The 18282-nt window shown below is 34.5% G+C and overlaps 1 protein-coding gene across 1 annotated transcript; it reads right to left on the bottom strand.

Moving 5' to 3' along the window:
* Positions 1-4056: 4056 nt before the first annotated feature.
* Positions 4057-16386, bottom strand: LOC120344034 (high affinity copper uptake protein 1-like). The gene is made up of 3 exons (XM_039413115.2): positions 16107-16386; positions 8625-8881; positions 4057-7368 (listed from the first exon to the last, which is right to left on the bottom strand). The coding sequence occupies exons 1-3, from the start codon at positions 16233-16235 to the stop codon at positions 7167-7169; spliced, it is 588 nt and encodes a 195-aa protein (XP_039269049.2). The 5' UTR covers positions 16236-16386; the 3' UTR covers positions 4057-7166.
* Between the last annotated feature and the right edge of the window lie 1896 nt (positions 16387-18282).

Raw genomic sequence — 18282 nt, 5'->3', positions numbered from 1 at the left:
ACCTCCCCTGGATGGTCCGGCAAACTTGTAGCACTTTAGTGCGTATGCACAGTAATGGTCAAAAGACTTTGCGCGTAGGGCAAAAATAATGTGACGAAGTCTCTTGGCTAAGACCCATCGGGTTACCATTTCCCAGAAAACTGGCGGGCCGATCGGGACGAAACTTGGCATGTAGTAGGGGGCAGTTATCGAACTAACAAATAAAAATTTTCAGAACGATCGGGCCAAAGGAAGTGGGCCAAAACGGGCTTTTGGTGGCCCAAATTTAAGGTTGCGTGTCATTAATTATTTCAGGCTGTCAATCAAGTCACGCAAGAGTGATTTTGGGGTTTAAAAGCCGTTTAGCTGCGTTTCCGGGGCCAAAAAGCGTTTGCCCGAGTATTGGGATTTTTTCCAAGTGTAATTGGGGGTGGGGGCACTGCCACCGCCCCCCCAGTGGTGAGAAAACGTGTGGAAAGCCACGCCCACTTAGGTAATATGGTTTTTGGGCTATTAGGAGCACTTGGAATTGGTTTTTGGGCAAAGTGATGATTAAATCTCAAAGGGACTAATATATAGAATAATTCACCACCTGAATCTTGGGAAATCCCCCTCCCAATCGCCCTCCAGTGGCGTAAGAAGGTTGCGCACCTAAAAATGAAGCTATCGAGAAATAAAATAGATAGGTATGTTGGGAAAATTTAGTTTAATGCCTATTTCAAGAAATTTTTTTTCTCTCACTCCCCAGTCATGGTCTAGTGATTTTGGCTTATTGCAGGCCTCTGAAAGGACCTGTTGAGAAAGTAAAGGCATGGGCATGTTTAGAAAAATTATTTGAATCTATTTTGAAAGAAATTTTATTTCTTCATCTCCTCAGTCACGCTCCAGTGATTTCACGTTATATCTCGAGAATGGTAGAAGGTAGAGGTGCCATATTCGGGTCATACAAGGTAGTTGAGGTCTAGTTTATGTCAAAAAAAATTCGTCACGGTTGAGTGATCACGGACCTTAAAATTGGAAAAATTCGACTCCGGTTAGGGGTGATCAGTTTATTACAGGGTATTTGAACTTCTTAATGGACTAGAGTAGTCGGGGGCACAGCGCCGGACGAATTTCCGTCATTCGTCCGGCGCAACGACCCGGGTCCTCCAAAAAACTCCAAACAAACATATGCTTCTTAATTTACTAAAAATATTTCCATACATTTCCCCTCGCGGGTAGCACAGCGACCTTCCCCTGGATGGTCAGGCAACCTGAGAGCACTGAAAGTGCGTATGCACAGTATAGATCAGAATTCGTTGCACGAAAGACTAAAGCTGGAAGTACATTAACAGCCGTCGCTGGTAAAAACCATTTCCCAGAAAACTGGCGGGCCAATCGGGACGAAACTTGGCATGTAGCGGGAGGTAGTTACCAAACAAACACAGAAAATTTTTGGGAGTGATCGGGCCAAAGGAAGTGGGCCAAAACGGGATTTTAGGGGTCCAAGGCTGCTGATTGGTCAATCGGCTGTCCATCAAGTCACGCAAGAGTGAGTTTGGGGTTTAGAGGCCGTTTAGCTCTGTTTCCGGGGTCAGAAAGCGTTTGCCCGAGTATTGGGAATTTTTCCAAGTATAATTGGGGGTGGGGGCAGTGCCACCACCCCCCCAGTGGTGAGAAAACGTGTGGAAAGCCACGCCCACTTAGGTAATATGGTTTTTGGGCGATTAGGAGCACTTGGAATCGGTTTTCGGGCAAAGTGATGCCTAAATATCAAAGGGACTAATTAATAGAATATATAACCACCGGAACTTTGGGGATTCCCCTTCCCCGTAACGGTCCAGTGAGTTCGGAATGTTGCGCTTAAGATTTGAGATATTGAGAAAAAAAAATACATAGGTAGGTTGAGAAAATTTAGTTTAATACTTTTTTAAGAAAATTTTTTTGCTCCCATGTCTCCGTCACGGTCTAGTGATTTTGGCCTTTTGCCGGCTTCTGGAAGGTCTTATCAATAATCTAAAGGCATGGGGATGATCAGAAAAATTATTCCAATCACGTATCAGCGGAATTTTTTTTCTAGTAGCCTTCAGTCACGGTCCAGTGATTTTCTGCCATATCTCGAGAACGGTAATAGATGGGGGTCTCATATTTGGGGTGTACAAGGTAGTTGGAGTGAAGTTTATGCCTAAAAAATTTCGTCACGGTCGAGTGATCACGGACCTTGAAATTGATAAAAATCGACATCCATCGAGAGCGATCAGTTTATGACGTGTTTTTTAAATTACTTAATGAACTAAAGTGGCTGGGGGCTACGCGCCGGACGAATTTCCGCCATTCGTCCGGCGCAACGACCCTGGTGCATCCAACAAACTCATAATGAAACATCCGCTCTTTTATACTCAAATCTCTTTCTTACATTTCCCCTCGCGGGTAGCGAAGCGACCGACCCTGGATGGTAAGGCAAGTTGATAGCAGTTTAGTGCTATAGCACAGTATGGATCAGAATTCGTTGCACGAAAGTGACTAGTATAAGGTATATTTGCTAAGGACCTACGGGTTACCATTTCGAGAAAAACTGGCGGGCCGATTGGGACAAAATTTGGCATGTAGGTCGGGGACAGTGTCGGTATAACGCAGAAAATTTTTGGGAACGATCGGGCCAGAAGAAAAGGGCCAAAACGGGCTTTTAGGGGCTCAAGGCTGTTTATTGGTCAATCAGCTGTCAATCAAGTCACGCTACAGTGATTTTGGTGTTTAGAGGCCGTTTAGCTTCGTTTCCGGGGCCAGAAAGCGTTTGCCCGAGTATTGGGAATTTATACAAGTACTATTGGGGGTGGGGGCACTGCCACCACCCCCCCCAGTGGTGAGAAAACGTGTGAAAAGCCACGCCCACTTAGGTAATATGGTTTTGGGGCGATTAGGAGCACTTGGAATCGGTTTTTGGGCAAAGTGATGCATAAATATCGAAGGGACTAATTAATAGAATATATTACCACCCGAACTTTGGGGATTCCCCTTCCCCGTAACGGTCCAGTGAGTTCGGAATGTTGCGCTTAAGATTTGAGATATTGAGAGAAAAAAATACATAGGTAGGTTGAGAAAAATTAGTTTAATAGTTTTTTCGAGGAATTTTTTTCGTCCCATGCCTCCGTCACGGTCTAGTGATTTTGGCCTTTAGCCGGCTTCAGAGAGGTCTTATCAAGAATCTGAAGGCATGGGCATGATCGGAAAAATCATTCGAATCAGTTTTAGGTAGAATTTTTTTTCTCCCACATGTCAGTCATGCTCCAGTGATTTTAGGTCTTTTCTCGAGAATGGTAATAGATGGGGATGTAATATTTGGGCCATACAAGGTATATAAAGTGAAGATAATGACAAAAAAATTTCGTCACGGTTGAGTGAACACGGACCCTAAAATTGATAGAAATCGATTTCCATTAAGAGTGATCAGTTTATGACGTATTATTTAAACTACTTAATGGACTAAAGTGGCTGGGGGCAGTGCGCCGGACGAATTTCCGCCATTCGTCCGGCGCAACGACCCCGGTGCAACCATCAAATTCATTATATAACATCCGCTTTTTTATACTCAAATCTTTTCCTTACATTTCCCTCGCGGGTAGCGTAGCGACCTTCCCCTGGATGCAATAAACAGATTCGCCAGCTAGCAAATACGGGCCCAATAAACCATTACACAAATATCAAAATATGGTGATAAATAATGAAACTTCAAACCCTTCTAGTGCAGCATGGAAGCCCATTTAAAAAAAAATTAAATGCTCGCTATTGAAAATTTGCATTAACTCATTCAACAAGCTTTGCCGTCTTAATATTTCCTTTCTATATCACAAAAACTCGGTTTGTCTTGATACTCTGGCGTAGAAACTAATTTCGCACGCGATCTGTTTGCGTGTTTCGGGAAACCCGAGTTTTCATAGCTGTAGCCCACAAAAAGATTTTGATATTATCTCCTATTTTTGTATGTATTTTCCAACCAAGTATTAGGACCTTCAGCGCTCATACAAATTTCATTTCTGTCATTTCTTAATCCTTTCTTAATGGAACCGCCATGCGGGAAAATCCGATCTACAGTAAACATATGCTTGATAGACATATTTATTTAAAATTTTCATACACGAGGACAAAATTACAAGAAAAACTGAAAAGTTTGGTTCATAAGAATAGCAAGTACTTGATAGGAAAAATGGAAGGCTACAAATAATATTTCACTGGTAAATATATATATAATAAAAATAAATGCAGCAAATAGTGTCCATCAGTATAACAGCAATACCTAAATTTCGGGACGGGATTGGTGTCTGGACAACAGACAGACCTGTTGTGTGTTTGATACCAGTCGACATGAATTTATCTCGTCATTAAGGGCAATTCGAAAACTTATTTACTAAAACGACAATACAATATTCATCGTGCACTTGTACTATGGCCCCAATTCTTTGCTTTAAAAATTTGGATTTCAGCAAGCTATGTTAGAATAAGGGACAGTGTAAGAAGCTGAGGTGGTACAAGGTAACGGCTACGAAAGTGCTTTCATAAATGTTACAGCTGAAGAATCATCAAGCCAAAAGCCAGCATGAAGGCTATTCAAAAACTGCAATTACTCAAAACAATACAATATTTGTCGTGCACTTGTACCATATGAGCCCGATGAAGCAAATTGGATTTTCATAATTTGGATTTCAGCAAGCTATGTCAGATGAATCACAAAAAATTAATAAAAATAAGGCGACAATGCAATAAGCTGGAGTGGTTCAAGGCAATGACTACAAAAGAGCTCACACAAAAGTTTAAAAATTATCATTCATAAGTCCTATGGTAAAAAAAAGGTTGCTCGACATTAATTAATGTGTTACAGAATTTTATCATTTTATGCCATACACATCCAAATATTTTATCAGATATACAGAGGTTCAATTTCTCGAAGTCTATTCGTCTGTTCATTCACTAAATATTTCGTACATAACCTCTCCTTATAATAGGGTACATTATTGGAAAAAAACATCAAACGTGTGGTGAGAACTTGACAAGTCAGATATGTAGAAATCATTTTTAGAATTCAGAGTCTGGCAGACCTAGTACATAAAGAAGAAGAAGAGTCCGAATAAAAATTTTTGCAGTAATATCACGGTTCGGGTTTGCTACATGGTACTGGTAGTACATCACAATATCTATGAATAAAACCACACACTGGTGAATATTATCCTGCGTGATAACTCCATTCCCAAAAGTTGTAAAGCAAATATGATAGATAAAGATTAGCAAATCACATACACAAATATTACAAAAAAGGATGACTTTGATGAGCAATTTGTATTGTTGTTCCCACAGTACGGAAGATTTTACCATAAAATAATATAAAACTCATACTGCACAAAGTTATGTTCACTGCAACAAAATCCAGCAAACAATAAAGAAAGTGCATAGTGATGCAGGCGATGCATTATTTTTACCAAGGACTCTGTATAATATTCAACAATTCTTCACAAATATTTTTTTAAATTAGAGTTCATATAGATTAGCATTAATCAGTTAAGAAAGCACAAAGCTTTGTATTATTAAGTCAGGAATTATACGTCAAACAGACAATAGTAAATTGGGAAAAATTTAAATAATTGCTACAATACAACATGACATCTCCGGAACTAGTAAAAATAATAGGAAATTCATAAATAAACATTTGTTACATTTAAATTCAATGAGAGCCTATCTAATTCCCAAAAGCAATGGAATGTTGAAAGTTGAATGTTCAGAATCAGTTTCATTTAATATATAATTTTATTGAGAAAGGAAACTCCATCTGAAGTTTTTCTTGAATTTTATATTTATATTATTTAAAATTTTTTGATCAAAAAGTGCTTCATTTTGGTATATATACAAGAAACTTTGATATAACAACAACATGTATTTTTAAGAGCACCAAAATAAATATGCACTTGATACAGGATAATCACACGAAAAAAAGACAAAAAAGACAATTTAGAAAATATCTCTACGCATATGCAGGTACAGATTCTCAACTATTCAGGCTACTTTAGTCAGCTGCAAAGAATAGCACCATTATGATAATATCATGATATTCTAACAGAATTTCTAACTCAGTTCCACAATGGTTAATTGTATAAAATCTGGCCCTGCATTCATTTTTAATGCAAGACAGTCGAATACTAAAATGCAATTGACTGTAGCCTTGGGATCAAATATGAAGACTAAAAACACATGGCCTTCAAAAGCTTCAATCAAATTTAAGAGAAAATTCCTCTTCATTATGCATAAATATAGAATCTAGCCCTTTCGATTGCTCAAAATATAAAAATAGAGTATAGCAAAATGTAACTAACTTTAAAAAAATTTTATATTACATTTAGGCTTTGTGACTCTATTGGAGATATCACAAAACAACTCTATCATGTTAACATTAATATCAATGTTTAACAGTGAGCAAACATTGGATAACAAAGCACCAACAGAATGTCATAAAAGCTGAAAAGAGGAAAACAGACGATTTTGCACTAGCCCTATTCTGAAAGCGATAGGCAGAAGCATTGACAAAACAACTGTAATTTATCTCAACTTTCTGGCTTTACTATATGTTAAATGCAAGTTTGCAAGCAAGGCTGCAAGCCATCTAATAAAGATGCTCAGGATATTAATAGAATCGCATGTGATCATTGACACATCAAAAGCTATACATAGGTTAATATTTATGTTAAAAAATGTCAGTAGAAAGCGGTTAATAAAGGACTTGGAATAATCCAATCAGTCAATCAATGGGTCTAGCTGACCCACATGAAACAAATATTAAATCGGGCACTGTATTTCTATAAAAAGTTTTCAATGTTAACATTGTATTGGAAAAATATATCTTTCTCCAACCTTGTTCTGGTCTAACTCATTCACTACTTGCAAGTGAATAAAGGCAAAGTAAATTAGAGCCATACACGTTAACAATTTTAATAATCTCCAAGTGATAGCAAACAGCTCACTGCTTGAAAGCAAATAAGGTCAATGGCAAAGAGAATCAGGCCATACAAGTTAACATTCAATTTTATTAATCTCAAATATTAACAAACAACATTATTTAGTCTTTCTAGTACTATGCTGAATGGTAACATACTGCATCTATATTGTATCACAAAGCGCAAGCTGGGAAAAATTATTCTTGAAAACGAGAGTAAAAAAACTCTATTTTAATGACAGTGTTCGTTAATATCCACAATGACAGCTTTCTTCCAACCAAAAACGAAATATCCCAAAGTTGCTCCAATCAAGATAGAGATCGCAAGATAACCATTGTAGGTCATAAATATCAACATCAAAGCATAACTGATCATAACTTGAAGGAAATGGAGAAATGTCTGTAATAGATGCCACCAGGACCAGATTGTGGATCTGTTAAAAGTAGAATATTTGAATGAATAATAGAATATCATAAAAAAGAAGTTGAAAATCAAAACAAATTGGTTGCACTTACTTGACTTACAGAATTAAAACAAGGAAAAATATGGAAATAGAATAATCTTACGCCCTCCAATACACACAGAGTGTAATAAATTTTGGTAGGCAATGCTGAACCGTGAAGATTCCGGCGATTCAAAATGAATTGTAGCTTCTCACATATTATTGTTAGACAACAGTGGCTACTTGTAAGAGGCTTTATTCGGAGAGAAGGGTGTGAAAACGCATCGCATAAATAATTCTAATTGCAAAAAGAAAATGAAAAGAAAAAGCAACATTTGATAAGCATTATAGTTGAAATGGTCTATAGTAAACTACCGGTACTTCATTCAAATGCCAAAATATTGGTTTCCCTCATCACATGATTGTCTGGTATATCATAGATCACATGCTAGCATGCTTATAAAATAGTAATAATAAAGTCATGAGATAAAAGAGTTTTATAACAGAAGTTGCTAAAATGGAATGATTCAGCGAAACCGCATTTTGAGCAATAATCAATGAAACACAGACATCAGTTAATATTTGTTCTGTGACAGAAGTCCAAACAATTTGGGAATTATGAAATCAAAGTTTGCCAATCAATTGACGTAAAGTAATCAATGACAATCTGCACGTACTCTTTTTGGTAAATATTGAATGTGGCGATTTTTTTATCAATTAGTAAACAAAATATATGCAAGGCCATGTTTGTTATTGCATTGAACAAAATGCATTTTAAACTCCAGACGGTATGGGTAACTGGGCAAAAAGTTAAGATTTGACATATGATGAAACTACCATATATCTATAATATATTCCAATACAGGCATAAATATGAGATCTTATTCTATCATATTGATAGGTGATTTTCACAATCTCTCACAAGGAACTCATACATTTTTAGTGTTTACTTGGCACACCGCCTTTTCAACCACGAATTTGGGTATTCATAGGCTTTATGACAACTTCAAAAATGAGTTCCAAAGAAGCGAATTTACAACAAAGGTTGGGAACCACCGAGATAGAAGATACCATTTTAAGACGATGTAGTTTCTTTTACCTAAACAGTAATGTAATTTTTTTGTATTTGTTCTTGCTGAGAGTTAAGTTGAAATAAAATTCACTTTCCTATGATGACTATAAGTATTGCTATCATATGTCAGTATCTTAAAAATACTTTCTAAGTTTACTTTTTTTAAACAACAAACCTTCCAGATCTTGTTAAGACAGTCGAGTCCATCAGGGGATCCCCATTCGGATAATCTGTTCTGTTCGACGTCCGTTTTGTTAGAGCGGCAGTTTTATTAAGTAAACTTTCTCGTAATACTTTCAGTCCTTCATACATCATTGCTAGTATGATAACCCCGATACAGGCCCCGACCATTCCTCCTGCAGTGTTTATGGTCCATGATTCAAACAAGATTGTAACGTTTGTTATCCCGAAATAAAACCACATATGCATCATCTAAAATGAAAAAATGGAATAATTATTTTTATATAAAATGAAGAAATTAGAAGTAACAATATTAATTTAAATTCAAGTATCATTAAGATTAATTATCTTGTGTTCACTACAGAACAAAATAAACAAAATCTTGGATACAGCATTGAAGTTCTACAATTTTTGATTTATTCATTTCTTTATTTGTTAAAAAAATTTCAAAAAAACAATATGCACACTGCACAGACAATACAAAACATCTTATGAGTAATTTTCTTAACCATATTGAAAAATATATAGCATTCCGATGATGTCAAAATACTTGATAATTACTGTCTGGAAAAGCTGACTTTTAAAGGTAATCTATAAATAACAACTGAAAACATTATATGTTGATTTATAGTTGTTTTGACTGTACTTTTGAGTAACCCTTTTTAAAACTTCAAATACATTTGAATGAGCTTCAAAGAATAAATGGACAGATAGGAGACTTGTATCACGAAGATGTTTTTTCAAATCATGTTTTCATTCTGAGTTAATCTTAGCGCCATATCTAAAACTTCACGCAAATTAAGGTTCAGAAAATTAGAGTCGATGTTGCATTTCACAGGGCGTCACCATATCCCTTACACAGCCCTGTCAGCAATAATTTTGCTATGTTTCAATATCACAAATAAGGGTTTCACAAACTATGCACAATATGCAAGTCATCATAGATTTTCTACTCTAGATTGAAAGCATGTCGACTTGAATGCCTTGCAGAAAACATGAGCTTTACATGGTATAAAGATTGTATATCCATAAAAATTTGTTGATTATGTACAGTGATTAATATATGTGATAAAATGTCCGAGTTTATATAGGGTTTTTATATTACTTACCACTAACATGACTTGTATATGATGGGGACTTATCCATAGACACGCAAATCAAATATCAGAACAAATTGTTGACAAAATTTCATGAAGTTTAATAAATGTTACACATAATACACAAAAATAATTTCTTTTCTTACACAATTTCTTAATTTATTTTTTAAAATTGATAGAGAATGGAGATTGGTGGAACATAAAAGATCGGATTTAATAATTGACTATATTAGTAACTTTTTAACTGAAAAAAATTACTTTTATTCTTGTGTATTGTGACATCACCATAAAATTTGAATAACATGTTTATAGCTTCTCAGTTGTTGTTGAATTGTTATCAATCTCTTTTATCTTTTATCTCATCATTCAATATACGAAAACAACTTGTTTTTAAAATGTTACACTTCGTTTCCTGCTTAAATTGCATAAATTAAGTAAAATATTACAATAATCCTATATTTCCTGTATTATAATACAATATGTTCAATATGTGAATGATTTTAATTACCGCATACACGAATTGATGATATACCGGTAGTGTTATGTAACAATAGTGATGCGACACTGGTAAAGAAATCACTGTAACTGTTTCAGTTATCGTGTAATATTAAAAAATATTGCAATTTCAAATGGATTTCGGTATAGTTTTCAAATGATTGTGTATTCGAAATGTAAAAAGAAAGGGATATTTCCAAATACTGAAGAGTTGGAGATGATGCCTATGAATGAAAAAACACATTTCGGAAAAATGATTAAAAATTAGATCTTCACAATATGTATGTTCATATGGATGGCAAATTTGAACGCATTTCTCTCTGTAAAGGATCAGCACAAGCAGGTGAGGAGATACTTAGTTTGGAAGGCCCATAATCTTTCTGGTTTCGACATTGACTACACAATTTATGTATCAATTATTGTATCTACCATCTGGTCAGAACTAATTACAATAATATGTTTTGTGTAGGAATAAAATGATCAAGCAAGATCAGTCGACACACTGACGTGAGCAGACGATTTGAACTCAATATTTCAACCTGCAAGGCTGCAATGACATCATAGTTGAGTCCAATGCTTCAACCACTAAGCCACCATGCCTACAAAACATATAAAATAAAACGCTTTATCACACCACAGAGAATGACTAACGCGCGACTTATCGGTTGACGTTTTTCCATAATTCAGCGGTATTTAAGTGCAAAGTCGAGTGGAAGTAATGTAAACGAATCCATACCAAAAGTTCAAGTGCTCAATTATTGTATCTACTTTCTGGTCAGAATTAATTACAATAATATGTTTTGTGTAGAAATAAATTGATCAAGCGAGATCAGTCAAAGTAATAAAATATTAGTAGCTATGCATTTACATATATCGGAACTTATTCCATTTTAGTTTTTTTTTGTAAGAAGATTCATATCAATGTCAATCTAAACACAGATCAACACAAGTAGCTAATTATAACTATCCGTGCCAGATGAAAGGACATGCTCTTGTGAGTTTTCCAAGAAGTTTAAATTTACTGCATAAGTGGTGGTTGGATTTTTTTTTCCATTTTCTAATCAAAATAACACTGGTCCTTATAACTAACCATAACTGACAAATTGAATATAATTGAAACGATAATTATTGTCAGTTTTTTATCTGTTTTTAAGTTTGCCCAAATTATTTATTTCATAGGGGACCCATTGAATATTTATTTATAAATTATAATTAGAGAAATATTTCATCAAACACAGACCTTGTTATAACACTGAGCATGGAATGTTTTCTGCTTGCTCTCTTCTAACTCTTTTTCATAGCTTTCCAGACTTTATTAGACCCCCCCTAACTACCAATTTTAGTAGTCAAGGTAACTCTTTCACAAATGATGGGATTAGAACGAATTATTTCATTCAGACCTTTAGTAGGATGACATGGTTCGTTGACTACGAATGTGAGCATTTATAATTTACACAACTACAAATGACAAACTTTGTCAAAACGGGAAATGCAACAGCTGATATTACATTGATAGTTGTTTTATTCATTTTATGCTTAATTGGAATAATTAAATATAAACTGGATGCTAGGTAGTTTCATATGTGTTTTTATAATAAGATTACAAACTTTGTCATATCATATTATTATATTTCGAATTTTATCATAAGCGAGTCATACAAAGTGAAACAGAAAACTTGATATGAGCCAACAATAACCACATATGAAAGTCATCAAAAAATAGTTGACAGGATTTCCTGAACCTATTTTCATCAATAACGTGGCAACATATGACCTCAAACTGAATTTCCTTACCGGAACGAAATTTTGAAATCTCATAAGCCCGTCACAATTGAATAAGCATGTTACAATCTGTAATACTTAGTACAAACCATACATAAAATACAACAGAATCTGTATTTTTCCACTAAGATGAAATAATGGTATTTTATTGCTACGGGTATGTTAGTGAAACAAACACAGCCATCAGAACATATTTGATCTAAAATTATTGACACAAATGACACAATAACAAAACACCTTCAATTACTGTCAACCGTGGTCATCATAAAATATTATGAGGTGGAAGTTTTGAGAAAAGTTATTTATGGTGCTAACTGCTTATAAAGAAAAGTAGTGTAATTCATCAATATTTTATTATTATTAAGTGAGATAATTCTTAATTCTAAAACAGTGATACTTATTAATAAATACAACGATACTGCATAAACATTACCTAGGTAGGTATTTTTATTACTTTCGTTTTCAAAACATGTGAACATGTATAGCATTGATTGATTAGGATTACCGTATATATATATTTACATTCGTTTATAATTGCGCAACTTGTTCTCAATTGTAAAGTAAGCACCAGTAGATTACATCTAATTACATGATACTCATCATTACATCTCATTTGATATTTAAACTAACTGAAACTGAAAATTAGATATCCATTGTACGTGAGCTATGTCATGCTACTATTTGCGAAAAAAAATTCGAAGCCCAAGGTTATAATTTGATTAAAAAGAAAAAAGGCGGAGAATTATTATGTCTAAACAAAAAAAGATTCTAAATGCTGATAATGTTAATATGTGTTTTCAAAACATCACATGTTATATAAAACAGAAACTTGATAAATAGATTAATGAATCAAATGCAAAAAATTGCCGGTATATACCGGTAATCTTGTTTATGGCTAAATACTCGTTGAAACATCCTTGTGGAATTTTAAATAAGAAGACAAGGAAAAATATCACAATATCCTAATCATACCCCGTTAACAGAAATCCAAAAGCCATGAAAAATAACGGCGAATCTACCTCATAAACTGCATTACTCTAACCAGTAACCGCTATCCATAAACAACAAATGCTCGCATGACAGCAAAATTGGTATGTGTGTTGTGTAGTCAATAAACGACAATGAATCACAAATTGTTCAAACTTATGTACAATTACCAATAAAAAAAAACTATGTGCATTGTAAAACAGTGTGACGACAAAATTTCAGTGAATAAACAAGTACTCAAATGGGTACTCCTGCAGTATGTGTACCAGCTTAGGGTTAGGCCATACTTATATTCCAATCTTCCTTATTTTAGTTCTATTATGAGTTAAAATACTGTCTGTGTTAGCCAAGTGAATATACCCCCTGCCCATAGGTCTCAGTCCCTTTACACAACTTTATATAAAATAGGCGATCAAAATTAGTTACCGGTACCTCCATATTGGTACACAACACACTTCTGGAGCGCCTTTAATTAAATGTTTATTATTAAATCAAAATTTTAGAATATAAATCAACCACGCTGTGGAATCTACCGATAAATTCACAATGCCATCAAATCGTGATGTGTGGTTAAATTGAAAGCGATATTAGAGATATATTTATCATTCCATGTGTAATTATGGTTAAAGAAATTCTCACAAAGTTGTCTGGAAGTTACGGATTTGAAACAATCGTGAGGTTTATGCATAAACATTCAAGAGATGGATTTTTTGGAAATATGGATTTTACATATCGTTTATACAGTCATCATTGTTACGGTAATCGGAAGTAATCCTACAACATAAACTAAAGATCATTGGGAATTAACACAGTGCACCACACCCAACCACAAATAAATCTTTTCATAAAATAAGTATTTCTATTAGTAAGCCAAATTGAGGTTTTGTCACCGGTGATAGGCAAATAATTTTTTCATTTTACTAAAACAATAAATCAAAAATATTGGCAGGAGGTAAGTTTAGTTTTGCAATATATTACTGCAATGCCCTTTGTTCTCTCTGGACAATGAATACTCTAAAAATAGCTCAAAAAGCTTGTCTTATATCATTGAATAATACCATTATAGATAATCGATCTTTCAATTCAAAATTAATACACTAACAGTTCAATCCTGCTATATACATTCAGCAGACATTTTCTGTATGCAAGCCAACATCATGCACAAGTTCCGATACAGCTCGCATCTTGAAAAATAAGGAAAACATCAACAATTTAGCATAGTGGCCACCTAATGTCCAATAGGATTACATACAATCGCAAAGGAAAGCGCAGTGTACCCTGAGGGTGTAATTGAAGAAAATCCGTATGAATCTGGCTAATCCAAATAGGCATGAATGTGGCACAAACCGGGTTTTATGTAATATTGAATTATGTTTTTTTCTTATATATCTAGAACCATTTACGTTACATATATCAAAATGTAAATCAAAGTGCTGGACAACCCCCAAAATGTAAATGATATAAAAATCATTCTCACGCTTAAAATAACTTTTATAAAACAAGAGGCAAAACAACTTCCACTCGATATTGTGAGTGGAAGCAACAATAGAATGCGGGAAAATATTTTCAACAAACAATTGCTGTTCTAAAAGTGATTGAGCATAAAATCTTCCATCTTCAAGTGTCTCAATTCCAACAATAAAAGTAGAAATCAAAATATACTTTTAGTTAGACAACAGACACACCCCAAACAAAAGGACGTTTTTTGTCGGTTCATTTTACTGTGTTAACTTTTGTCTACAATGAGGGAACTAGAAATTAAAAGCGTCACATAATATTGAATATTTGTTTAGTGGTCAATAACAGGAAAATGGGTAGATAGAAAAATTACCTCATTCAATTTAGACAAAGCTTGTTGCAATAAAACGACAAAAATGTGATAAAACTACGAGTCAAACGATTCGCTAGACTTTGAAATTTATTGAGCAAATATTGATCATTTTATGCATAATATTATAAAAGGGACAAAATTATAAGAAAAGCACTAACTCTTTAAACAGAGTGCTTTTTCATTAAAAACATCTCAGCAATAACAAAAAATTTATGAAACAAAATAAGATCTATTGCTTATGTTATGAAATGAGTGCAGTGCAATAACATAAATCACTTAAATATCTGAATTCAGTCCACAATTCCATAAAGAACATTGATATGGTCTGGTCTTGACAGTTGGCACAATTAGCAACCAGGAGTATAAACAATATATATCACAAAATTCTTTATTGGATGGCCCATGCCTTGACTGTAGCTAGCAATCAATTGGCCCAAGCCTAATATTGGCATTCTTTGTTTATTGTACAGAGCAGATTAGACTTGCATTCTCAACCCTTTCAATGCTCTGTATAAGCATTCACTGATACGCAAGATGCTACCATTTTTAAAAAGTGCAGGAATTTTTCAGATTCAGCCTTGCCTACACAATTTGAGATGGTGGAATGGGTTTGAAATAATTGGGGGCATCAAGAGGCCTTCGATAGGTAAAAATAAAATAAACCTGAATTGTGGTGTAGTCCACTCATGAAAACTGTCTTTTATACAGAAAATTTTGCCTGATTTTATAGTGATAGCAATTCAAAATTCACTCTATTTTATAGTAATAACAATCGTAAGTTTGAAAATATTTTATTGTATGATAAATAACTACAAGCTACCAGTATTTTGTGGACATCCTGTATGTATCCAGGAATACGTAATACTTAGTAATTAAATGTTCTGAATGCATCTTGAAACAATTCAATGAATAATGATTTACTTATAATATGGAATTCTAAACATGATCAACAGGAACATATCATTGTAAAATCAAAGAGATTGGATGAAAAGTGATGAAATAGTCATTTTGATCAATTTTCGAAATTCTAAAGTTAACAGGAGTTGAATTGAACCACCCTGACTGTCGGGACTTATTGGTCAAAACTCAACTGGGCAGTTTTTCTATGGAAATATTTAAAAAATGTTCCACATTAAAATATTGTGACAAATAATGATATTCTTGAATCTATTCATACATTACGGTTGTTAGATATTCTTGTATAGCCAATATACTGTACTAAATAACAATACGAGAATTAGTTAGCTACTTTAAAATATATTTTAAAAAATATCAAGAATCATACCGAGTGAGAATCATGGTCTGTGCCATGATCACTGTGATCCATTGTTGAGTTTCCCATGTCATGATCATGATCATGCATCATGGTTGAATTATGAGCCATTGGCATTGTGTGATCCATCGGCATTTCCATATTGATTTTTGTTGGATAGAGTGAAGACTATGTAGGATAGGAGGTAAACACTTGCTTAGATTCTATTGTGTAAGTTGAAGAATCATTTTATGAAGACTGGAATACTTAATTTTAGTAGTGCTAATTAAACTAATACCTTTAGAAAATTAAGGATGCAGATTTAACTTAAACTTGGAATATGTAAGTTAAATTCAGAAATCAGATATTATGAAGAAAATGAGTTACGGTATAGTCTATTTCTCAGTTTCTGTATGTGGTCATAGGCCTACTCATATGTCAGGAAAATACTATTACTGTATTACCAACCTTGAAGTTTAAACTTCATTAAAATATTTGATTCTACCGTTTTAGAAATATAAGACAGTGAGAAAATGTACCGGTAGGTACCGTATCATATTTTTAAACCTCAAATTTACTTTTTTCCTTCGGAAATACTGCATTCCCTGGGAAATTATTGCAGTACCGGTACCATGTCAGGTATGGTACCGGTATGGGTTTTCAAAGCAAGAATATTTTCTTAAACTTTTATTATTAATTATTCCTGTATTCCGGCACCGTCTGACCGTGGGCAGCTGGCAGAACACAACATAGGATAGGATTACATTTTAAGGAACATCTACATACAGACATACTTCAGTACAGTGGAAAAAATATATTCCATAAAAACCTTACCCTAATAACACATAGATCAAAGTTGATACCGGGATATCGCATACCAAAGAACCGAAGAAATCCCACGCTCACGCCAGTTAGTTAACTACGGTACAGCCAAAGTGACTATAAGTGGTTATAGTCACTTTGGGTACAGCGGTACGGTACGGTACCTGTCGCAGAGGTCTCACTGTACTTCAAATGTCTGAACTGAATGCGTAGTCCGGCGTCAAAAGAATATACGATATCCGATTTCACGCATTCAGTCGTAAATACTGTATATACTACTACGGTCCAAGACGTTACTATTTTATAACAATTTCAAATTTAATCCTAAATCTAAACTTCGTTCACCCCGTTCAGACGTTCAAAGAATGAAATTTCCAGAGCGCAATTTATTAAATTTAACAGCAACAATAACATAAACCGACTGTTGGTTATAGCGGCTGGAACGAAGTCGGATTTTTCTCGCCAATTCACGAGCTATTCATATATACGACGAAATGTAGAGTGAAGTAAACCCTGAGTAAACCCTATCAACTGCGATAGATTTGGCCACAAACGCAACTCTGTGCATTTTTGATCATATCAAAAGAGTTGATACATATTGCGACACATCGCCTTGGCGCTGAACAATGTCCGCGCAGCAGTCGTATGGCGTTTGGTCTTCTGACGCAGTTCGAAGTTGAGCAGTTGGGTATTTTCAATTTCACAGTCAAATATAGGATACGATATATATATATATATATAAGCTTTGACCGTATCCACCGCCTGCAGCCCGTAACACGAGAGAAGTCACGAAAGGGCTACCGCAGTATTCCGTGATCATCATTTAGGTGTTACGTGTCAAATTGTAGTTTCTCAATTTTTCTGATTGACACATTTATGATAACAAATTCAACAAAGTAGATATCAAAATTCACTGAGCAGTATTTGCTTTGAGATGAGTTTGTTGTTTGATAATAAGAATCAACAGCGCGAACTCTAAAATTCCTGGATCTCGTTGTGAGGTTTTATGATATCATAACATAAATTTATTGTTATGAAGATTAAACAGTAGTGGTACTTTACCATTGTTATTCATGCCGTGTACCGCACGTTATATTAATGACTCTTACCATGATGGATAGATATTTAAAAAAAAATGTCAAAAACTGAAAAGCCGCGATGAAGAATAAACAGTGTGTTCCTAGTCCATGTCGGAATAGAAGACTTGTTATCGTGGAATCATGTCACGCCATTGCCATCTCTAGCTACAGCCTGTCTTAGATAATTATCAGTTGTATATATTTCAACTTTTTTGTACTATAGCTCTTTCCCCAACGCGAAACACAACTTGTTGGTTCTTTCGCTATTCCTTTTCTATGCCAAATTTGATCAAGATAATAATACGTTA

The sequence above is a fragment of the Styela clava genome, chromosome 5, assembly GCF_964204865.1.
Source record: "Styela clava chromosome 5, kaStyClav1.hap1.2, whole genome shotgun sequence".
Classification (NCBI taxonomy): domain Eukaryota; kingdom Metazoa; phylum Chordata; class Ascidiacea; order Stolidobranchia; family Styelidae; genus Styela; species Styela clava.
Note: the sequence above shows the minus strand (reverse complement) of the source record. Positions and strands in the feature narration are given on the sequence as shown.

Coding starts and splice junctions, on each gene's coding strand:
- LOC120344034 (XM_039413115.2), bottom strand. CDS start 16,235: ATGGAAATGCCGATGGATCACACAATGCCAATGGCTCATAATTCAACC. Junction 8,882..16,106: donor CAGACCATGATTCTCACTCG/GTATGATTCTTG, acceptor TTTTCATTTTAG/ATGATGCATATGTGGTTTTA. Junction 7,369..8,624: donor GTCTTAACAAGATCTGGAAG/GTTTGTTGTTTA, acceptor TACTTTTAACAG/ATCCACAATCTGGTCCTGGT.